The sequence below is a fragment of the Myotis myotis genome, unplaced genomic scaffold (assembly GCF_014108235.1).
Source record: "Myotis myotis isolate mMyoMyo1 unplaced genomic scaffold, mMyoMyo1.p scaffold_m19_p_3, whole genome shotgun sequence".
Taxonomy (NCBI): domain Eukaryota; kingdom Metazoa; phylum Chordata; class Mammalia; order Chiroptera; family Vespertilionidae; genus Myotis; species Myotis myotis.
The window spans coordinates 147,514,648-147,538,570 of record NW_023416335.1 but is presented as its reverse complement, the minus strand read 5'-3'; the positions used below and the strand labels follow the sequence as shown (position 1 = coordinate 147,538,570).

At 42.3% G+C, this 23,923-nt stretch overlaps 2 protein-coding genes across 7 annotated transcripts; both read left to right on the top strand.

Moving 5' to 3' along the window:
• The first annotated feature begins 1,905 nt into the window (after window positions 1–1,905).
• MDM2 (MDM2 proto-oncogene) lies at window positions 1,906–17,940 on the top strand. Of its 6 annotated transcripts, none has more exons than XM_036298682.1 (12): window positions 1,906–2,045; window positions 2,639–2,720; window positions 2,825–2,909; window positions 5,206–5,280; window positions 5,598–5,731; window positions 6,847–6,896; window positions 10,389–10,456; window positions 10,580–10,673; window positions 11,621–11,784; window positions 13,976–14,131; window positions 14,749–14,826; window positions 17,337–17,940. In XM_036298682.1, the coding sequence occupies exons 3-12, from the start codon at window positions 2,829–2,831 to the stop codon at window positions 17,907–17,909; spliced, it is 1,473 nt and encodes a 490-aa protein (XP_036154575.1). In that variant the 5' UTR covers window positions 1,906–2,045; window positions 2,639–2,720; window positions 2,825–2,828; the 3' UTR covers window positions 17,910–17,940. The 6 variants fall into 6 exon arrangements, with proteins under 6 accessions (XP_036154575.1, XP_036154573.1, XP_036154579.1 ...); XM_036298680.1 differs by having other exon boundaries at window positions 2,825–2,930; XM_036298681.1 differs by lacking the exon at window positions 1,906–2,045 and adding an exon at window positions 2,070–2,168 and having other exon boundaries at window positions 2,825–2,930.
• Window positions 17,941–18,393: 453 nt separating this feature from the next.
• Window positions 18,394–22,413, top strand: LOC118649553 (translation initiation factor IF-2-like). The gene is made up of 2 exons (XM_036296731.1): window positions 18,394–19,921; window positions 22,215–22,413. The coding sequence occupies exon 1, from the start codon at window positions 19,095–19,097 to the stop codon at window positions 19,854–19,856; it is 762 nt and encodes a 253-aa protein (XP_036152624.1). The 5' UTR covers window positions 18,394–19,094; the 3' UTR covers window positions 19,857–19,921; window positions 22,215–22,413.
• Window positions 22,414–23,923: the final 1,510 nt, after the last annotated feature.

Sequence of the window (23,923 nt, the reverse complement as noted above, 5' to 3'; positions counted from 1 at the left end):
GTCCTTTGTTGATTTGTTGATGATAGTCATTCTGACAGGTGTGAGATGGTACCTCGTTGTTTTGATTTGCATCTCTTGGATGATTAGGGACTTTGAGCATGTTTTCATGTGTCTCTTGGCTTTCTGAATGTCCTCTTTTGAAAAGTGTCTATTTAGGTCCTTTGCCCATTTTTTGATTGGATTGTTTATCTTCCTTTTGTTAAGTTGTATGAGTTCCCTGTAAATGTTGGAGATTAAACCCTCATCGGTGATAACACTGGCAAATATGTTTTCCCATGCAGTGGGCTTTCTTGTTGTTTTGTTGATGGTTTCTTTTGCTGAGCAGAAGCATTTTATTGTGATGTAGTCCCATTTGTTTATTTTCTCAAGTTTGTAATTTTTTTAATAAAAAAGTATTTTAAAAATAACTTATTTTTCAATTACAGCTGACATACAATATTACATTAGTTTCAGTTGTACCATATAGCGATTAGACTTACGAAGCAATCAGCCTGGGATGTCTAATACCCATGAGACACCATACACAGTTATTACAACATTATTGACTATATTCTGTATGCTGTACTGTACATTCCTGTGACCATTTTAATAACTGGTCATTTGTACTTCTTAATCCCTTTCACATTTTTCACATACACTCCCCAGTCTGGGGACTACCAATTTGTTCCTTTTATGAGTTTGGTTTATTAGTTTATTGTTTATTTTTATTTTACCCTCATCTGAGAATATATTTGTATTGATGAGAGAGAGAGAGGGGGAGACAGATAGACAGACAGACAGAAAGACAGGCAGACAGACAGATTGGCTGTCTCCAGTACATGCCCGGACCAAGGATGGAACCGACACCCTAGGTATGTGCCCTCCCTGGCCTGGAGCCCAGCCGCAACCTTGCAACCTTTCTGGTGTCTGGGACATGCTCCAACCAACTAAGGAACTAACTGGCTGGGTCTTTGTTTATTTTTGTTATAGTTTTTTTTTTTTTTTTTAAAACCAAACCCAATCATCCTTGAATAATGCTGATTAAATCAATTGAGTGGCCACTATGTTTAAGGAAGATTCTTTTCTAGAAAGCGAGGGCGTGGAAGAAGGGAAAGATATAAAAGGTCCTTGTTCACAAGCAACTAATTGCTTCTGGCCGAAGAAGCAGCTGGCCTTTGCCAATGACAGCGCTTTCTAGGCTGAACCCACTCAATTCTCACGTCCTTGTTCACTGTTGAGATTGCCACGTCTGCGTGCCCCAAAGGGGCAAGTCAGTACTGAGCGCTTCATACGTGTACATTTGTAATGGGGATGAACGCAGATGTTATACAAACAAAGCCAAATATTCTGGAAGCATAAATGAAAAGTGACCGCTCTTCTTCATCCCTCCGGTCTCTCATTTCTGTCACCGGGCCGTTCGTGTGCATCCGCGGTACAAGGCCACATGGTGCTAATGTCAGTCGCACTTCTGTGAAAACGCAAGTCTCGAAATAACTCCCTCGCATCCGGCTCCGGCGGCGGGCGGCGCAGCTGAATATACCGCACAGCTGTCAGTTCTGGTTTCCCTTTCGGTGACCGCACGAAGCTACGCATTTGCCTGTAGTTTCCACCCCGGTCGGGCGGAGAAAACAGAAGAAATACAAAAAACAGCACCACGGACAAAGGCGTCCCAGCGTCTCGCACCAAACCAGGCGGCAGCGGAAAGGGGCGCCCGGGGGTGCCGGTTGCGGGCGCCCTGCGCCCCTGGCCACCTGCCGGGGGCGCGCAGAGCCCGCCGCCCGCCCTCGCGGAGGCCCCGCCCCGCCCCGGCCCCTATTGGCGGAGGCAGCGGGTCCGGGCGCGCGCGCTGGAAGGCCCGGATGGGCCGCGGTTTCCGGCGCGGTGCCCTCGGGCGGTAGGGGTCGCCGTTTCGGTGCCCCTTGTCCAGCTGCGCTCCCCGTGGGGCATGTGCGGGCTTGTGCGTCCAGAAGGACATGGAGCCAGAAGCCGAGCCCGAGGGGCGGTCCTAAGCCCGCGGACCGAGGCCCGGCCGCTTCCGACGCCAGGGGCCTCCTCCTCCGCGCAGAGTAAGTGGAGCGGCCGGGCCCGCGAGTGGACGCCCCGGGTGGAGGGCTGCCGCGCGCCCGCGAAGGGCCCTGGGTCACCTTGGGGACGCCCCACCCGACTCCCGGCGCGGACCGCCCGGCTGGGTGAGAGCAGGTTCCAGCCGGGAAGCGCGCGGGCAGTCCTGGGTTGGCGCCGGGACTCGGGTCTCGCTGCCGTGGCTGCCAGCCTTCCCCCTTGCACGCAGGCTTTGTGCACTTGGTGGTGGGGGGTGCAGAGCACGTGGGTTCGGGGAGGTTTTGTTGGAAGGAGGCGAGCTGGTTGCCATCTGGGTTCCAGGCCGCGCGCGCTCCCGGCGCGGGGGACGGGCGGGCGGAGGGCCGTGCGGGCGGCGGGGCGGAGGTCACGGGCGGGGGGCGCTGCGGCGCCGGCGGCCGGGCGGGGGCGGAAGTAATGACAGGTGCCTGCTCCGTGCCCCCCCGCCTGCAGCGGGCGGGGAGCCTGGGCGCGAGTGGGCTGGGTCGCGGGCAGGTTGACTCAGCTGTTTGCTGGGCCGGTCAAGTTCGGACACGTTCCGAGCCCGCAGCCCCGGAGCTAAGCCCCGACTTGTCTGCAGCTGGGGATTTAAACCGGACCTCTGCCAGCTGTGCTCACTTTGGCACCGGCGCACACGCGGCGCTCGATCTCTAGCGAGCCAGGTGAGGACCCGCTTGCAGATGGATTCAGTTTCTGTAAACGCATTGCTATCGAAAGGTATTGTTTTGAGTATTGATGGTGTTTTATCTTTTTCCCCTCCTCTCAGGCAGATGTGCAATACCAGTATGTCTGTGTCTACGGATGGTGCTGTGAGCACCTCCCAGATTCCGGCTTCTGAACAAGAGACCCTGGTTGGTATTTTGTCTCAAAGGGTAATTTTTAAACATATTTTCCTTGGTGATGTGACCAGCTGAATTAGGTTGACCCACCCAATCATAGCACGGCTCCTTAAGAGTGGGGTGGTGTGTGCGTAGCTTAGATTCTGCCAGGTGGGCATAGCTGGGTGGGGTCCGCTGCTGTAAGGAACGGCCTTTTCGCAGCTCTGCACCACCCTGGATGTGAAGGTGAGTGCCATGGCCTGCCGGGGCAGGGGTGCTGGCGTGCATTATGTGACAGAGGTTTTCCCTGTGTTGACTCGTTAGTATTTAACTTTTTAAATGGTTCCTAGAAGTCACAAAAGTCATTCATGCCGGTAGAGTTGAGGCATGGGCAGAAATGAAGACAAGTCACAACTGAAAATTCTAGCCTTTTGACTCTGTCTTTTAGATTTTTTTAAAGTGTATATAACCACATACATATGTGCACATGTGAATTTTTATGTTATTGTTTTGTTCTAGTGAGATGACATTAAGTTAGAGGTACATCCCTGACAAATAATATTACAGAATTGTTTTTAACTGCTGTATAGTATTTTGTAACAGTATGCCATTTAAAAAATTTATGCCTTGACTGTGTTTTGATTGCCTTTTAGTGTTTGAGTATTACACCTAGTGCTGCTTTGTGTTAGGATACATTTAATGAAAAGGTTATGATTTATTTTTGAATGTTTCTGTAAAAGTATTTTATAGGAGAACTCATGGGTCTTGAATTATAGACATACTATTTGATTGCTAACTGATAACTTGCTAGCTCACCAAAAGACTGTTAATAGTGTGAGGCTAAAAAATATTAACATTTTTCTTCCCACCTTCTAAGTTCTTCTGGCTGGGCTAATTAACAGACAGATCAACTGGAGAGAAATCAAAGTTTTAATACATGGGCATGGGTATGAAAGTTCCAAAGACAGTGAGGCAACATGGGGTGCATAAGACATTTTTGGAAGAAGGAGAAAACGGGGGGTGGGGTATTAGATTTCAGAAACGAGAACGGGCCATTTATAAGTAGTTGAGGAAGAGCAGAGCGTACTTATTTCCCTTACTTTGACGGAAAATGCTTGCTAGGCCACTCAGAAACAGTGGGGCACGGAGGGCAGCTACTAACCGGCCCCTGCCTGACGCCTCTTATTACCCCCTCAGTGCAATGAGGCTAAGGCACAGCCTGCGATCTCCTTCCTGAAGCAGGTTTTTCTTTCTGGATCTCTTGGGAAGGAAAGAGGGGGAGGGTCAGAAAGTCTTTCTGAATCTTTTGTCCCTTAATAAACAGCTTAAAATCAGTATCCCCAAAAGCAGCTTCAGGGTAGCAAAACTTTGGTTCCCTTCAGTGTAGTTGACTGGCCCCTGGAATACAGGTCATATGCTTTTCTTTTCTTTTTTAGCCAATACCTGTCACTCTTTGGTGCATGGTAGAAACTCAGTAATGTTTATTAAGTAGATAATTGAAATGAAGACCAACTAAGACAGTGGTTCTTAACCTTCTGGCCCTTAAAATACAGTTCCTCATGTTGTGACCCAACCATAAAATTATTTTCGTTGCTACTTCATAACTGTAATGTTGCTACTGTTATGAATCGTCATGTAAATATCTGATATGCAGGATGGTCTTAGGCGACCCCTGTGAAAGGGTCGTTCGACCGCCAAAGGGGTCGCGACCCACAGGTTGAGAACCGCTGAACTAAGAGGCAGCATGATATAGTCAGAAGAAAATGGTGGCTTGTAATTGAGGGGCATAAGTGGCAGTCTCAGAGCTGCCACTTAATTATCTTGTCACCTTGGTTTGGTTATTTAAATTCTCCATTCTTCAGGAACCTAATCTGTAAGAAGGAAAAGATTGGTAAAAGGCCCCACACTAGAGGTTTATTTTTCTTGGGTTTTGTAATTTAGTTTACAGTAAGCTCATAGGGGTATTCCATTTATGGCTGGGTTTGTAAGATAATAAGCTGATGACAGAAACAGCTGGAGGGAAAAAACATAATTTTCACTGCATCGGCATGGATACCTGTTTTGATGACAACTGGTAACAGTTGAGAAGTCTGACTGTGTAATAATTAGGTCCCAGCATTTTTTTTTCAAACTCCTGAGATAGTCTGGTATTCAGTTTATATAGTCTATTATTTTTAATGAAAACATTGTGACTTATTTTTTGAAGTATAACCTTGTGAGATTGTTAAATGTAGTGTCTGCTATCTTTATTGAAATTATGGACATGTTTGCAATGGGGCTTATAGTTCTGTAATAAATTTGGAAGTATAATAGCAACTTTTTTTCATAGGTTAGACCAAAGCCATTGCTTTTGAAGTTGTTAAAATCTGTTGGTGCACAAAAAGACACTTATACTATGAAAGAGGTAAGCTGAACTAAGAGTTAATGAGATAACTAATGTCTTACTAGCATTTTGCTGCCTTTTCTTTTCCTAATGTGTAGTACCTAGATATCTGGGCAGTTAAGGTCTGAAAAAATACATTTTAAACTTTTATTTAACTAAATCAGAAGCAATGTCTCTGCATCCATCAAATTAAAAGGAAAAGATTTTTATAGGGTTGTTATTTTTGATGGTTGTGAATGTGGTTGCTGGTTTAACCCTCTTCAGATAAATGATGTTGAATGTATTTGAAACTAACATTTAATTTTCATTAATTCTCAGAAATCATATTTCTGTTTCAGGTTATATTTTATCTTGGCCAGTATATTATGAAGAAGCGATTATATGATGAGAAGCAACAGCATATTGTATATTGTTCAAATGACCTTCTAGGGGATTTGTTTGGAGTGCCAAGTTTCTCTGTGAAAGAACACAGGTGAATTTTTCGGTTTAGTCTATTGTAAAAAACAAGCTGGGTAAATGTTTCAGTTCGCCTCCACCCTCCTTTTTGTCAGAGAAAAATTGTTATATGTAAAAGATGCTAAATTTTAATTTCTTAGCAATATAGCATATAGGGTGGGGCAAAAGTAGGTTTTTAGTTGTGAGTACGAGAAACAGAATTTATTCTTGTATTATTTGGAGATGTAATTTCTGGTATTAAAGTTATCTTTGATATGTTGAGAGGTTACATACTGGGGAAATTGCTGACTTAGAAAAAGGATATGAATAAAAATGTTGACTTGTGAGTTTAAGGAGCTGTATCATCAGTCCCAAGGGTAAAAAGAAATAGTTGGATTTGGCACTTCTCTCTTAACCTTGAGAATTAGAAATGATGTCTTGCGACCAAAAACATTCTCTAAAATCATTGGTTTAAAAAACACACACTATGATATCAATGAAGACTGGAATAAGTGAATTGCCTTCCTATTAAGATATAGTTAAATTCAGTGAGAGCAGAGATTTGTGGGGTTTTTGTATTCTTTCCCTCCAGTTTCTAGAACAGTGATTGGTACATAGTAGGTTCTCAGTCTGTATTTACAAGATGAATAATACGGTTTTATCTTCAACAAATTTTAAGGTCAAGAAAGAAAATCCATTAGATGACTGGTCAAGGGTTGATGAGTCAAAATTAGAATCAAGTTCCTATAGTGGGGTTTTTATAACACACTACTTTTTCTAGGAAGTCTATTTCTAAACACAGCTAGAAAATTTCTCTTTGAAAATAAGTACATATGTTAACCCGCTTTCTGCATTTATACCCATTCTCTGGAATTGTGTGGTAAAGTCCAAACAAGGCACATTTCAAGAGATGGAAACATAAAATCTTTCAACTAGAGAGACTTCAGTGATTGTAAAAGGTAGCTGTATGTAATCATTCTACAACTAATTATGGTGCTTTTTAAGACCTAGAACATTGATATAATATGAATTCAGTGATTTAAAATTTGGTCTTTGTGCACTTAAATATAATAATACTTTTAAAAGTCTGGTTAAGGCCAATTTGATACATTTATTTTAAAATGTGCATTTCTTATTTCTTCTCCCTACAAGGAAAATATACACAATGATCTACAAAAACTTGGTAATAGTCAATCAGGCGGGTAAGTTAATTTTCGAATATCATAAACATATACCATGAAAATATTTTAAGACATTTTGTGTATGTTTAGTCATTTTGTAATTGTGATTCTCTTTAAAAGTTGCTTTAATGATATGTTTAACTGTAATAAAAGAATATGATAAATTTAATGGGAAGAACTACATATGAACTAAAACAGCGGTCGTCAACCTTTCGGACCTCACGGACTACCAGTGGTCCACAGACCACTGGTTGTCGACCACTGAATTAAAACAACATAACACTAAGGCTCTAATGCAGATTTATGATATGAAAGGTTAAATGTCTTGTTACCTCTGTGTAGGCCTTGGGATATGAGGGTTAGTATTTGTTCTGAAATGTGTATAATTTCAAAAGTTACTGCTTAGTAGAGATGTGATCAAACCTGAAATGTATTGAAAGGCTTCGGGAAGTAATGTATATACCTAGGTAGGACCATTTAAAGGATGGGTATTTGTTTGTGTGTGTGTGTGTGTGTGTGTGTGTTTACTTTTATAATAGACAAAGCTTTGTTTACCAATTTGTTTAGGTAAGTGGCATTGTACTTTCTTGCCTTTAGACGTATTGTTCTTAACAGGTTATTTTTGGGTCACTTACCCCTTTAATAATGTGACAAAAGCACTGTATTCTCATTCTAGAAAAATAAACATATACTAGAGGCCCGGTGCACAAAAATTTGTGCACTCGGGGGGGGTTTGAAGACCAATTAATACACTGGTCTTTTTATGTGCAGGAGTGACATCTAGAAGGAGGACAATATTTAATTGTCATTTTCAAACTCGGGGGGGGGGGTCCCTCAGCCTGGCCTGTGCCCTCTCGCAGTCTGGGACCCTTTGGGGGATGTCCACCTGCTGGCTTAGGCCTATTTCCCAGGGGATCAGGCCTAAGCTGGCAGTCAGACATCCCTCTGGCATCGGGGAGCCCTCGGGGGATGTCCACTTGCCAGTGGGGAGCAGGCCTAAGCTGCAGTTGGACATCCTTAGCGCTGCTGAGGAGGCGGGAGAAGCTCTCGCCACCACCGCTGTACTGGCAGCCATTAGCCTGGCTTGTGGCTGAGCAGAGCTCCCTCTGTGGGAGCGCACTGACCACCAGGGGGCATCTCCTGCATTGAGTGTCTGCCCCCTGGTGGTCAGTGTGTGTCATAGTGACCAGTCATTCCCAGTTGTTCTGCTGTTAGGGTCCATTTGCATATTATCCTTTTATTATATAGGATAGTGGTATGCTGGTAAGTGTTTTAATCCACTCCCCGGGGGAAAAGGCCTGATTTATAGTGGTTGCTGATTTCCATGGTGTAAATACTCCCACCATGGCCATTTTTAGGCCATTTTACAAACACAGAATTGGGAAGAGAGGTGCACAGCCTGGGTTTGAGTGATGGTAGGAGCTGGCTCCAGTACACCACAGATTTCTTAAAGCCCATCCTAGAAAGTCAGTTAAGAACTCTTCTCAAAAAACAAAAACAAAAAACTGTTCTCAGAAGTTTATTTCCCAGAATGAACAGACCATTTCTTTATGCTCCTACTATTCTGTACTTAAATTTTATTGATATAAATTTTCTTTTTATAATTGTTTATATTGCTTTCTTATGTCCTGTTCAGTTCTACATTCTGCATCACACACACAGTAGTGTTTTATTAATATGGTGTTTAGTAAATGTGTTGAATACTTATTCTTCCAAAGTTAGGATTTAAGACCCAGAAAAGGGCATCACCATCTATCTTATTTGGAATAGAGGTGATTATTAGTCTGGTGACTTTATTGTTTTACAAAGCTCTTTATGAAATCAAATGAAGGCAGATAAACAACTATAAATAGTATCTGTAGTAGTGTTTTCTGAAGTATTATCTCTGATGTGTTCATTCATGTAAATTAATCTTGGTAAGCCCGGCCATTGTGGCTCAGTGGTTGAGCTTACATCTGTGAACTAGGATGTCAGTTGATTCTTAGTCCAGGCACATGCAGGGTTGCAGGCTCAACCCCCAGTTGGGGGCGTGCAGGAAGCAGCTGACCAATGGTTCTCTGTCATCATTGATGTTTCTATCTCTCTCTCCTTCTCCCTCTCTGAAATCAGTAAAAATACATATTTTAAAAAAAGTTAATCTTGGTAGAATTTTGAAAAGAACAAAAAGTAAATAAACCTTGGTGGATTACTAGGAACATTATGTTAATGAGATGGTAATTCGTAAATTTCTTATGTTTCCATTCTGAGTTTCAGGTTCAGTTGAGTGGCATTAACTTTAGAACTCATAGTGTTCTAAACCTTGTCATATCTAGTGCTTCCTTTTTTATTACATCTGCTTTGTAATACCTGTTATACTAAAAATATAAAATGTACATGTACAACTTAAAATAAGTATAATACCTTGCTCATGATATAAAGAAGAAATAAACTGTTATGACATTGTATATCATTTCAAATTATTAATGCTCAGTCCTGACTTCCCTACTAAGGTGAAAATGTCTCAGGGAGCAGTGAAGCGCATTTGATTATGATATTTGGTAATTTCTATAACTGAAACTGACTTTTTGAGCTCCATGTCTACACATCCAGTTAAAAACTAAAATTACCTACCTGAGTTTCATCCCCTTTAGTTCACTATCTTCCCATCCAAATCTATTCATCTTTTCCAGTTTCTGTCTTGGTGAATAGCACCACCCATTTATCCACCCCAGGTAGAATCTTGGAATCCTTAACTCCTTTCTCCTTTTGCCTTGTATGTCAGACACCCTGGTTTTTACCTTTTTAATTTCTCTGAAATTTATCTTTTTTTCCATGGCTTAGTTTAGGTTTTAATACTTTTTTATGTGTATTATTGCAGTTGCTGTCCAATACTGGTTTTCCTGCCTCTGCTCTCTTTTCCTTATATTTTGCCTGAGTGATTTGTCACTCCTGCACATAAAAAGACCATTTAGGCCTAGCTGGCATTGCTGGTGGTCGAGCTAGAACCAGGAGATCGCGATTTGATTCCCAGTGGGATGGGCGGGGGTGGCACATGCCCGAGTTGCAGGCTTGATCCCCAGTGTGGGGTGTGTAGGAGGCAGCCAGTCAATGATTCTCTCTCATCAATGATGTTTCTATTTCTGTCTCCCTCCCTTTTCCTTCCTTTCTGAAATAAATAAAATAATTTATAAAAAGACCATTTAGGGAAGGGTTTCTTATTGCTTGCTGGAGAAAATACTTGCTATGCACTAGAAAGTCAGTTTTTTTAAAAAATATTTTTTGGTTTTTAATATGTATATTTTTAATTGATCCCCACTGGGGGTCGAGCCCAAAACCTGGGCATGTGCCCTGACTGGGAATCGAACCATGATCAGGTTCATAGGTTGACTCTCAACCACTGAGCCATGCCAGCCAGGCTGGGAGACACATGTTTAATATTTGTTGAAAGGTTAAATTGTGTGAGCATTTTGTCCTGGACTATATATTGAGTAGACCTTTCTCAGTTTGTGTTTTTCTGTTTTTATTTTCCACCAGAACCATCAGATTCAGGCACATCTGTGAGTGAAAACAGATGTCACCTTGAAGGTGGGAGTGATCAAAAGGTAATTTTGAGATTAACTCATTCTAGTATAATTCTTGAAAATAGGAAAGGTTATTACATTGGGGAATTAGCTTTCTGGTGTTACAAGTTAAGTTTGTGGGTCTTTTCCCCCTTGAATTCTTAGGACTCTGTACAAGAGCAGGAAGAGAAACCTTCATCTTCAGATTTGGTTTCTAGACCATCTACCTCATCTAGAAGGAGAACAATTAGTGAGACAGGTATATGTGAATATTTAATTGTCATTTTCAAACAGCTTTTCAGTGTTCATTTTCTTAGGAAATTAATACACTTTGGCTTAATTAAATTGTGCTTTTTTGGTTTAGATGAATTAATTTCTGAGTTTTAGTCTCAGTTTTATGTGATTTGTTTGATTTTAAAAATTGCTTTCTGAGCAACATTTTTCTGGTTGACTGCAGTAGACACAGTTTACTTTGCCTCCCCTGGATTTTATAGTTAGCCAGTTTTCTATTCAAGATAATAGAGGACAAAGTTATAAACTCTTACTCATTATTCTTAGTCACCTTAGCAGTTAAAGTATTGTAATTTTTAATAAGTGATAAAATATCAGTGAGTTTAAAAACGGTAAATACCGTCTTAGAAATGAAAACAAGATAAAGAAAATAGCTGAACAATTTTGCAGCTAAAAGATACTGGAGGAGGAGGCTGTTGCCTAATCAAAGTCATTATAACCAAAAGTATATGAATCAGGTGAAAGAAGATCAATGAAATAGTTAAACCCAGACTAAAATCCTGTATGTGAGGGTAGTAAGGGCAGAGGGGTCTTATTAAATATATGGGACTGGAACAAAAGGTTAGCTATTTTGGGGGGAGAGAATCAATTTATATTTGTATTAACTTATGCTGAAGTGAATTGCAGATGTACCTTCTAAGTATATTGACTTATGACAGAAATCCTAGATTGTTTAATACAAGCTAGGGATAGATTAAATTGTGATTTAATGGAGATAACATTCTGAAAGAAGCTTAAAAAGCTTTTAAAAATAGTATTCTATTATTCTGGACAGATCCAATGAAAGTGTTAACTGTTGAAACAGGTTTAATTTCATTGGAACTAAATTTCAGTACGAATAGGTACTCATGACAGCTCAATTTCTAAATAAACTGTGTAGCAATTTAATTAATTTGTTTTTCCTTACATATCCAGAAGAAAACTCAGATGAATTACCTGGTGAACGTCAAAGAAAGCGCCACAGATCTGATAGTATTTCCTTTTCCTTTGATGAAAGCCTTGCTCTGTGTGTAATAAGGGAGATACGCTGTGAAAGAAGCAGTAGTAGTAGTGAATCAACAGGAACTTCATCAAATCCGGTAATCTTCTTGCTTAAGTGAAAAATGACTTAATAAGACTTGTTTTTTAAATCTAATTTTGGCAGTTCTAATAAGCATTCAGGTAGGATGTACATTTATATGTGATTACTGCTATACAGTGGTAATTTTTTATTTTTATTTTTATGAGTTTGTTTAAGCCAAACTGGTGACATATGCCAGGGAGCAAGATCTCAAATGCTCCCGGTAAGTTTTTTTTTTTTTTTTTCCAAATAAACAAGTATAGCTCTTCCCTACCCCAACCCTAGGTTTAGGGAGAATGGTGTAAGATAGCAGAGTACCACTGAGGTGGGTTGGTAAAATTAGTACCAATATTAATAGTTATTAATGTCATCCTATATGTTAGAGAATCTTGTAGGCCACTGTACCAATATAAGTTCAAATAAATTGGAATATAGGATAGTCTGAGAATTTAGAATTTTTTTTTTAAATAAGGGAATAGCCTGGCCGGTGTGGCTCAGTGGTTGAGGGTCAATTGAACTAGGAGGTCACAGTTCAATATCCAGTCAGGGCACATGCCCAGGTTGTGGGCTTGATCCCTAGTGTGGGGCATGCAGGAGGCAGCTGATCAGTAATTCTCTCTCATCATTTTTAAAGAAAAAAAACATTTTTATTGATTTCAGAGAGGAAGGGGGAGGGAAAGAGAGATAGAAACATCAATGTTAAAAGAGAACCATTGATTGGCTGCCTCCTGCACGCCCCCTACTGAGGATCGTGCCCGAAACCTGGACATATGCCCTTTACTGGAATCAAACCCAGGACCCTTCAGTCTGCAGGCCGACGCTCTCTCCACTGAGCCAAACCAGCTAGGGCTCTCTCTCATCATTGATGTTTCTCCCTCTCCCGTCCTCTCTGAAATCAATAAAAAAATAAAAAATAAAGTAAGGGAACAAAAATGGAAATTTGATTTAGTTAGATATTTTAGTATTCTAAGGCAAATTTGTGTTAAATATTTAGAATAAATTTTTTTTACTATAGTTGTCAGCAAGTAAATTGGCAGAGTTTGAGCTTTACATTTGCGATATGTAGGTCTAGACATCAAGAGGTCTGATACTAATGCTGTGAAATGGGTGTAATATTGCATGGATGACATATCAGTACATTTTGATTGATAAAAATCCGAAGTGTTGGATTGATTAAAATCCAGGAGTAAAATTCTTAAGCGATGTCACTGAAAGAAGTTTTGTAAAGAAGTTTTTGCTAGCAAGAGCACTTGAAAAATGGAATATTTTCTTTCTTGTCATTTAACATGGTCTTTAAAATGTAATTAAAATTAGAACATTTATTTGTGATATGACAGTTTCTCCTGATCACTATTCTGGATCCGAATGATCATTTTTTAGTTCTCTAGAATATATAAGGGACTGAACCAATCATGATATTAACCCTATTCTTTTTATGTATTATTGTTGCTAGTATTTGTTTTTCTCTTCCAAAGCAGTAATTTTATGGATACAGATGTGAACTTTACAGTTAGTATTTAGAAGAGCTGTTACTTATGTAGGCCACTAGATGGCATGAGTAGAACAAGTTTATTCAGTAGATATTTAACACATTGCGTACCGCATAGAAATCTCTAAGACATACGCCAGGGACCGCACGTTTTTTGGGCAAACTGCACGTTATTTAAATCATCATAATGCACTCTAGGTGTTGTTTTTCAATAATTATAACATTTTTATTTACAAAAACAATTAAACAATTAAAGTTCCTAGTACTTTTTTTAACGTATGGTACTGCGTAAAACATTTTCCTCTATGAAGAGGGACCAAACAAAATTTACATAAGTATCTAGATTCGCTCCTTTTTCCATGGGCGTGAAAAACGAGAACACTCGTGAGCGGTCCTTAACAGATGGCGTGCGAAACACGAGAAAACTCCTGAGCGGTACGAAATGTGTTGTGTCTTCTTTTCCAGGTTTTATTTGGCACTGGAGATACTGTGGTAGTCAAGGTAGATATGATCCCTGTCCTCATGGGAAGATAGACCATCTTGGTTCCTGGGTCGACACTCAATTGCTAAGCCCCACTGGCTGGGGGATCCAGAATCTTAATTTAGTGTCAGTGTGCAGAATAGAATTAAGGAAGAGTTAGGGGCACAGGGATGATTTAGGAAGCTGTTATAGAGGCCAACAAGTAATGTACAATGTCACCCCCTCAACCCCTGGTTTTAGGATCTTGATGCTGGTGTAAGTGAACAATCAGGTGATTGGTTGGATCAAGATTCAGTTTCAGATCGATTCAGTGTAGAATTTGAAGTTGAGTCTTTCAATTCAGAAGATTATAACCTCAGTGAAGAAGGACAAGAACTCTCAGATGAAGATGATGAGGTAGTTTTATTTTCTCTAATTATATTCTAAAATATTTTTCATTTGTTGACTGATGAGATTGAAAGAATGTATTCAGATTTCATTTGAAATACTTGAACTTGATATATTCAAACTGGAATATTGTTATGTGGAATTGAGGCTTTGTAGTTCCTTGTCTGATTTATATTTTTATAAATATGCCAAGAAGTATGTAGGCCTTAATGAGCATTGTTATATAAAATAGTCTGCTCATTAAAAATATTTAACTCAGTTCCCCTCTATTAATATTAATTTACTTTTTATAAAAGTGACGCATGCTTGCAGTTATATAAAGTCACATAGTATCTCTAGATCTGTTGCCTACATTTTTAGCTGTTTCATTGTTATTTAATACCTTATTTATAAAATAAGATGCTTGTACTGCATATTTTGCTTCATTCATTTTATATATCTTATCTGAGTTTTTACCATATTGGCTCAGGATTTCCCTGATCTCCATTTTTCCCCCTTTATACTCTCTCATTCCATTTGACCGTTGTCTCAGAATTTCTGATATATAGTAGCACATGTTATTCATTTAGGACTCACCATTAAGAAACGTTTCTGGTTGAAAAAAAATAATGGGTTTATTTTATTAGGTATATCAAGTTACTGTGTATCATGCAGGGGAGAGTGATACAGACTCATTTGAAGATGATCCTGAAATTTCCTTAGCTGTAAGTATACATCTGTTTTTAAGGTATCAAAAAATAACATTGAAATCAAGATTAGAATATATCTAGTCTACTTCCTGACGAGGCAATTTTTATAAAGTTAAAATCTTTAAAATTTTAATTATTTAAAGCATTTTGTTCTTTTATTTGTTGTGTTGGGATATGTTGCTACATTTTTTAACTTTTTGAGCTGGAACTTTTAAAGAACATGATTATGAAAGGTGGTCCAAGATGGTGGTGGAATAGGTGGGAGGTACACCCACCTCCTCCCAGGACCAAACAAATACAGAGCAATCAACCTGAATAACCAACTAAGTCCAGCTGAAGAGAAGTCTTATAACCAAGGATTTACAGAAGAGTCCACATCAAGACTTGAGACTTGTAGGAAGTGCAGAGAGCAAAAGGACTGACCCTGCTCCCACAGGCAGCAGTTGAGGTTCCAGGGGAGTATCTCAGCTGCAGGGCGAGTCCCTGATAAGTATAGGGTCTTAAGCCCAAGCCAGGCTCCCCAGCCCAGAGCACCAGAGCCAGGAAGAGCTGCCCATATAACAGCTGGCTGTGGAAAGCAGCGGGATTTCTGTCTGCCAGGGAGAGGCAGGATTCAGGCAAATTTTGTTGCATGGCTCTTGGACAGGGGAAATTTTTTCCTCACACGTCCAACTGGTGCAGAGCCTTCCTTTCACAGGGCCAAATCTTGGCTTGTTTAGGCCTGATAAACTCTGCTGGCCTCACCCTGACGACTCCCTGAGACCCTGCCCACCACAAAGGTGTGCGAGCACCCAGCAGGAGCAGCTAGACTTGGTATACCCTGGGACATTTGCCGAGTGTTCTCCGACCCAGCTCTGGCACCATGATTGGACTCATAGATATGGAGAACACCTCTCACCTTGTCACTCACTAAGAACCTGTTGCATGCAACTCGAGTACTGCTAGAAGCCCTTTCAGTGACTGAGCCTAACAGTTGGAGGCAGGTGGAGGCAGACCTGGACGTTCCTAGCGACTTTCGCTGACTGGCCCCTAGGTACAGTGCTGGTATAAGTAAGCCCGATCCCGCAGGCCAGGCTGAGGGACTCCACTAGTGCACGAATTCATGCACGAGTCTCTAGTTAGAAAATAATTCAAGCAACTAGACTCATTTGATATCAAGTTGAGTGAAATGTTTCAGACATAGATCTTGCAAATTTTTGGACTTTTTGAAGCATTTCAACCCCTAATATTACAAAACGTTTGTCTTCGGTTTTATCAGTTATAAGAAACCTATTTTAACAACTTGAAAGAACCAATGTGGAAGAATGAACATTCTCCACCCTTGTTGCTAATGTATTATGTCATTTGTTAGGCAACTTAGAAATGGTACATTATTCATGGCAAGATAGGCAGGACCTTTTGTGGCAAGTGTTACATATACAGGGTCCTCAGGGAAACCATGCTTCAGTTAAGATAGGGAAGTAAGAATATGTTCAGTGAAGAGGCTGAAGATGGTGGAAAGTTTTGGGAAATAAATTGGGATAAAGAAAAAGCAATGAGCAGTTACAGAGTGAGAACACAGGAAAGGATAAACAAGTAAAGGGCATACATTTTGGATAGTGACAATGACGACAGATTTTAGCTGACAGTGATTATTGAAGAATGTTTCCACATTGCTTTTGTGGGTGAAGTTAGGGAACACTCAGCTGAGCCCTGAGTTTTAGAGCACTGCTGAGAGAGTCCGTGGTGGATTGAGAGAGCGTTTCATCCAGATCGATGGGTGGACTCTGGCACAGTATCCAGGATTGAGCCTTTAAGGGAGTGGAGTGGTTACAGGTCTCATTACAGAGTAGTAGTTGATGCCAGTAGTTGGCACTTGTTTCAACTCAGAACCAGCATGTATCTGTGTCCTCCAACAGATAACTTGAGATGCATGGTTAAGAGGTTAGCTGAAAAAAAAAAAAAAGTACTTAAAATCTCATACTTGGGGAAAGACTGTTTAAATGTTGAATGTTTTCTGTAAAACATGAAATGCTGAAAATTAGGCCTTGTGATACATTTTACCTAGACCAAGGGTGGGCAACCTTTTTGTGAGTGCGTGCCAAAACCAGCAGAATCTCTGACTAAAAATTCTTCTGCGTGCCAACCCTAATTTTTTGAGAACATGTTACGCCTACTTGATATCTCTTAAGGTGTACGTATGTGAAGAACCTTAAAGAAATAATAAAATTCATTCGAGCGACAAAAACACAGTATATGATGATGAAAAATACATTTATTTTTTTAATGTATACATGTTATGTAAAATTATTTATCTAAGATGCACCTACACTGAATTTATCTGAAAAATAAAGTCGATATTAAGAAAAAAATTGTAAATGGAAGATTGTAAGAGAGGGTTTCACGTGCCAGCAAAAGTTACTGGCGTGCCATGTTTGGCGCGCGTGCCAGGGGTTGCCCACCCTTGACCTAGACATATTAAAGTTAGTGTTAATATGACTAGTCATTAGAGGGTAACAGAGACTAACTGTCTTATTTCATTGAAGGATTATTGGAAGTGTACTTCGTGCAATGAAATGAATCCTCCCCTGCCATCACATTGCAACAGATGTTGGGCCCTTCGTGAGAATTGGCTTCCTGAAGACAAAGGGAAAGAAAAAGGAAGCATGCCTGAGAAAACCAAACTAGAAAACCCAACACAAGTAGAAGAGGGCTTTGATGTCCCTGATTGTAAAAAAAGTACAGTGAGTGATTCCCAAGAATCATGTGTTGAGGAAAATGATGAAAAGATCACACAAGCCTCCCTATCCCAAGAAAGTGAGGACTATTCTCAGCCATCGACTTCTGGTAGCATCATTTATAGCAGCCAAGAAGATGTCAGAGAGTATGAGAGGGAAGAAACACAAGACAAAGAATGTGTGGATTCTAATTTTCCCAATAATGCCATCGAACCTTGTGTGATTTGCCAAGGCCGACCTAAAAATGGTTGCATCGTCCATGGCAAAACAGGACATCTTATGGCATGCTTTACATGTGCAAAAAAGCTAAAAAAAAGAAATAAGCCCTGTCCAGTGTGTAGACAACCAATTCAAATGATTGTGCTAACTTATTTCTCCTAGTCGACCTACCTATAAATTTTTTTAAACAAAATTTAGAAATGAAATTTTATTTTTTTACATCTATAAAAACAATAAATTATCATAGGGGACCCCTTTCCCCCTCCCCACTTGGGAGTCCATTCTGTGGGACTCTTTCCCTCTCAACACATGGGAGACTGTACTTGTTCTTCGATAAGTCTCCACCTTTGCTACACTACTCTCTGTCCATGGATTCATTCTTCGACTCTGGCAGTCAACGAATCCAGGTTCCAGTCCAAAAGGCTGACGGGGGACCAGCTCCTGTAGCACCATGATAAGACATATTTTCATTTCTCAGTCTTTAATGAGCTAGGCCAGTGGTCGGCAAACTGCGGCTTGTGAACCACATGCGGCTCTTTGGCCCCTTGAGTGTGGCTCTTCCACAAAATACCGACTTCTGCGCATGGGCCACGAAGTTTCAGTTGCACTGTACATGCGTGCCCACACATATTTTGTGGAAGAGCCACACTCAAGGGGCCACAGAGCCGCATGTGGCTCGCCAACTGCAGTTTGCTGACCACTAGGCTAGTAGGAGTCAGGCTCCCAGAGGAGCTGTCCCTGGGACTGTGCGGGAGGGGGTCGGGAGTCCTCTCAGGTGTGGCGCCCCTTCTCTCACTACATTGTCCGGACAATTCGCTTTGCTACTTTTCCGCAGGCCGTCCCATTTCTTTCTTTTTCTTTGTTCTTGTTCTTTCGCCCCATTTCTTTTGGAGCCCCTGGTTTTTCTGAGGTCTGAGGATCTCTACAGGACTTGACCAACCCCCCTCAGCCCAAGTTGTAACTTTCCAAATCCGCTGAGGGGTGGGTGGGAGAAGAAGTGGGTGGGAGTCAGGACAAAGAATAGCGAAGACTCAGGCGGGGCTCTGGGTGCTCCCTTAAGTCTGCTTCCAGACCTTTCCCCGGAAAAGCATACACTGAGGCCCCTCTCATCCACTCATTCCCGGGTGCATGGTGAAGGAAGGGCGGGTGGCCTGAAGGGGCGTGGCCAGCCCCAACTACAGCCAATCCCCGGGGGGAGCTTGGTTGGAGGGTGGGGCATCACGGGGAGGGGCGTGGATCCACAACTTCCACTCAGCTGGACCAATCCCGACCCGAGAGGCGAAACGGACACCCTACCTGGGCCCAGGTGGGCTCCGCTGTGCGTCTCTCAGTGGCTCCGCGCCCGGGATGGAGGGAGCCCGGCAGCATCCGGAGGAGACCAAGCCGGGCCGAATTGCCAATGGAGCCCTTGGAAAGCCAGGTACCGGGGCTGGCGCAGCCACAGGCCCCCGCGGAGGAGCGACGACCAGAAAGTCCCGGGAACAGCCCGGCCGCGGCCGTGCAGGTGGCGACCGGCGCGGGCCAGGACCTCTCGGGCGGGAAGAAGCTGCCTCGCCTCGCCCCGCGCGCCTGCGGGTGCTGCCCGCCAGCCTCGGCTACGGCGCCTTCCGCCGCCAGTTGTCCGCTGGCCCCGAGCAGCGGTCGCCGGGGCCGCTGCAGCCGAGCAGCCCCGGGACGGCGAGGCGGTGGGAACCGAGCTGGTGCCCTGGGACGCGCCGGGTGAGCCGGCGCCGGGCAACCTGGGCGCCCATGGAGCTGCAGGTGGACGTGAGCGTGAAGCCTGTGAGTGCGGCCGGCGGCAGCCGCGCGCCTCGCCTGCGCCCTCGGGCGCTTCATCACCGTCCCGGTGCCCGAGTCCCCCGCCTTCTCCCTCCACGTCGCCCCGGTGTACCCGCTCCTGCCGCGGACCGCGTCCTTGGGCAGCACGTGGAGCCGCGGCTCGCCACTGGCTGCCGCCCTGGGTGGAGCACGGCCTCACGGAGCGCCAGACCAGCCCCACGGAAGGGGGCGCGGAGTCTCCGGGCTCCCCCACGTGCCGAGGCCGCAGTCAGGAGATGGGGAAGGAGGACGCCGCGCCGCGGCAGCGCGCCGAGGTGCATGGCGGCCTGAAAGCTCATAGGGCTGCCCATGTATGTACATGAAGTCCCTGTGATGCAGAGGAGAGGACGACCATGGTAGGTGAAGTTCTTGCAAAGCATGGGGTCTGACAGGAGGCTGTACCTGCATCTAATCTTGGTGCTGAGCAATCCACACAACTGTGATACTGAAGCATAGTAATCCCTCCTTTGGAAAACTGCTGTTTAAAACTGCTGTTTAAACTCTGTTATTTTCAGACAGTCCCTTGTTCTATAGGTCAAACTCTTATTTTTAGACAGTCCCTTACTTTGTAAAATAACTGTTTTAGATATGTATTTGTTTTCACTTTGTTGTTCATAATTTTTACCTTTACCCTTTTCTTCTTCCTCTTCTTAAAGAATACCCTTCAGCATTTCATATAATCCTGGTTTGGTGGTGATGAACTCCTTTAGCTTTTCCTTATCTGTGAAGCTCTTTATCTGACCTTCAATTCTACATGATAGCTTTGCTGGGTAGAGTAGTCTTGGTTGTAGGTTCTTGCTATTCATCACTTCGAATATTTCTTGCCACTCCCTTCTGACCTGCATGGTTTCTGTTGAGAAATCAGTTGACAGTCGTATGGGTATTCTCTTGTAGGTAACTAACTGTTTTTCTCTTGCTGATTTTAAGATTCTCTCTTTGTCTTTTGCTCTTGGCATTTTAATTATGATGTGTCTTGGTGTGGTCTTCTTTGGATTCCTTTTGTTTGGGGTTCTCTGTGCTTCCTGGACTTGTAAGTCTATTTCTTTCACCAGGTAGGGGAAGTTTTCTGTCATTATTTCTTCAAAGAGGTTTTCAATATGTTGCTCTCTCTCTTCTTTTGGCACCCCTATAATTCGGATGTTGGTACACTTAAAGTTGTTCCAGAGGCTCCTTACACTATCTTCATATTTTTGGATTCTTTTTTCTTTTTGCTTTTCAGGGTGGGTGTTTTTTGCTTCCTCATATTTCAAATCTTTGACTTGATTCTTGGGATCCTCTAGTCTGCTGTTGGATCTCTATATTATTCTTTATTTCAGTCAGTGTATGCTTAATTTCTGACTTGTCCTTTTCCATTTTTTTTTTTTTTGGCATTCTCATTAAGATCCTTAAAGGTCTCACTAAGTTTCTCAGAGGTTTGTAGAAGATTCTTGAGTAACGTTATAACTGTGGTTTTGAACTCTATATCCAGTTGTTTGCTTTCCTCCATTTCTTTCATTTGTGACATGTTTCTTTGTCTCCACATTTTGGCTGCTTCCCTGTGTTGATAGAGTGGCTTTGTGTGGTAGGTGTCCTATTGGGCCCAGTGGCTCAGCCTCCCCAATCACCTGAGGTGGACACTCTTGGTCCACCCCTTTGTGGGCTGGGTGCACAGTCTTGTTGTAGTTAAGCCTTGATTGCTGTTGGTATCCCTAGGAGGAAATGACCTCCAGTCCAATTGACTGCGAGGACCCCCTGTGTCTATAGTGGAAGAACTGCTGTGCTGGAGACACCCTTATGGGGCAGGACTTGCGTCAGTGGGGCTTTGATGCTCACTGAGTCTGCCTCTTGAGTGTGTCACCTATGGATGTGAGGAGTTGAAATCTGGTATCTGACCACTGGATACACTGGCTCCTGGATCTCCAAGGAGGTGCAAAGTCAGCTGCTGGGTAGGTCCACCCAGCAGGAGCTACAGCAAGATCTGCAGATTTATCCTCTTTGTTTGGAGTTTGGAAGTTTTGGAGCTCTCTGACCCAGCTGCAGTTTGTTAGGTTAGGCTCTGCTCTTGGCGCCTCAGCACTTCCTACCCAGTCTAAATGCGCCTTTTTCTTTCCTTCTAGTTGTAGAACTTCCACTCAGCTTTCCCGTGCTGCCATCTTGGTTCTCGTAAAATAACTGTTTTAGTTTGAATAATAGAAAAGATAAAAACTTAACTGTCTGACCTTGCAAGCTAGCTGTCTAACGTAATAGGCAAATACTGATAATAATTCCCATATGCTTATGCTAAGTGTTTGTTCATTATGTATCTAAGATTACAAACTGTCTGCAAAAATAATGTACACAGAGCTCTTTGTAAAATCTGTGGACAAAGAGCTCCAAAGGTATAAATAAGGAAAACTTCCTCTATGTCTTTGGAAGACACCTCCCTCTGAGCCCGCACGTAATAAAGACTCCTAACTAAAAAAAAAAAAAAAAAAAAAAAAAGAAGAAGAAGAAATTATCATAGTACATGTAAATTTATTTTGTGTTGTGTAATTTCCCTACTTTGAGAGAGGGAAAATTTCACTTCTGTTTATATTTAAGTTTTAATGTAATTTTAATTGGATATATTGCTCATTCTTTACCCTTGGCCCTCATTTTAATAATAATTTCCACTTTCTCTTAAATGAGAAGTGTCTGACCTTTTAAAAAAATACTGTAGAGATTCAAGATGGTGGCAGACTAGGTGGATGTTAACCACATTCACCTCCCAGTACCAAACTGGAATTACAGCTGAAATATAGAAAGATCAACCTGAATAACCAACTGTGCAGAAGTCTTATAACTTACAGAAGAAGCCACATTGAGACAGAAAGAAAATGACTGACTTCAAGAAACCACCAGCCCTGGCCAGGAGCATTGTCCTATACACCAAAAAGTTGTGGGTTCGATTCCCGGTTAGGGCACATACCTACGTTGCAGGTTCAATTCCATGTAGGGGTGGAATAAAACCAATCAATGTTTCTCTCTCACATTTTTCTCTCTTTCCCATTCAAAAGCCGCCGCACACAGCTTGGGTGGGGTTGTAAATTGGGTGGAGCAGGGTCTCAGGGAATCACCAAGGTGGAGCAAACAGCAATGATTGCCAGTCAGCCCTGCTCCGGAGAGGTCCCAGCACAGGAACAATGACCGCTGAGAGCACCTTCGTCTGAAAGAAAGCTGCCCTCATGTTCATGCCCTGATGCCATTTAGTCCAGTTTCTCCCCGTATGTGCTGGGTCCCCCAAAGTCTCACCTGGAACTGGAGTTCAGAGCAAGCGGGAGCTTGTATCTCCCTCCCAATTAAAAAAGCAGCATGCCTGGGTGCCAGCTCGTTCCGTGCCTCCGCACCTCCTGCCAGTCTCAATGTGCTTTCTTCTTTATCTCTCTGGTTGTAGTACTTCCACTCAGCCAGCTTTCCTGTGGTTCTGGATGATAGTTGGTCTGTCTTTTAGTTGTAATTTTGATGTGATTGTGAGAGGCAGCAAGTACAGGTGTTTACCTATGCCGCCATCTTGTTCTCTCCCCAAGAATTTATTGAATGAATAAAAGCACTAGGACTTGAGTCCTGAAGTCGGCATTATAACAGACACTGTGGGCCCCAAAGCCAGGCCAGGATTAGCTGTTGGCATCATTTAGTTTAATTATTTTTAATAATATTTTTATTGATTTCAGAGAGGGAGAGAGAGAAACAACAGTGATGAGAGAGAATCATCAGCTGCCTTCTGCATGCCCCACACTGGGGATGGAGCCCAAAACCCAGGCATGTGCCCTGACCCGGAATCGAACTGTGATGTGGTTCATAGGGTGACAATCAACCACTGAGCTACATCGGCCAGGCTGGCATCATTTGGTTTAGATTTTTATTTTTTATAAGGATTCCAAAGACACTGATTAGTGTGTAGGTTTGTGACGATAATTGCAAGATATGCGGTATATTGTAGGAGGTTTGTAGTCACACTTTCTGATTGGTTGGATTCTGAATTGAATTTTGATTTAATATTTACAAAAATTTCAGCTTAAAAAATGCCAATTATTTAGATTGTGGTTATATTGTTTAGGATATTTGCTAACTTTCAATTATATATAATAGGGCATTTTTTTTGACATTTACAAGTGATGCTTTAAAACAGCAGTTCTCAACCTGTGGTTTGCGACCCCTTTGGGGGTCGAACGATCCTTTCACAGGGGTCGCCTAAGACCATCGGAAAACACATATAATTACATATTGTTTTTGTGATTAATCACTATGCTTTAATTATGTTCAATTTGTAACAATGAAATTGGGGGTCACCACAACATGAGGAACTGTATTAAAGGGTCGTGGCATTAGGAAGGTTGAGAACCACTGCTTTAAAAGGATAA

What these genes read in the sequence shown, in the direction of transcription:
- MDM2 (XM_036298680.1), top strand. Translation starts at nt 2,829, where the DNA reads ATGTGCAATACCAGTATGTCTGTGTCTACGGATGGTGCTGTGAGCACC. An exon ending in GGTAATAGTCAATCAGGCGG is followed by an intron (nt 6,897 to 10,388) that starts GTAAGTTAATTT and finishes ATTTTCCACCAG; the next exon opens with AACCATCAGATTCAGGCACA. An exon ending in ATCCTGAAATTTCCTTAGCT is followed by an intron (nt 14,827 to 17,336) that starts GTAAGTATACAT and finishes ATTTCATTGAAG; the next exon opens with GATTATTGGAAGTGTACTTC.
- LOC118649553 (XM_036296731.1), top strand. Translation starts at nt 19,095, where the DNA reads ATGGAGGGAGCCCGGCAGCATCCGGAGGAGACCAAGCCGGGCCGAATT.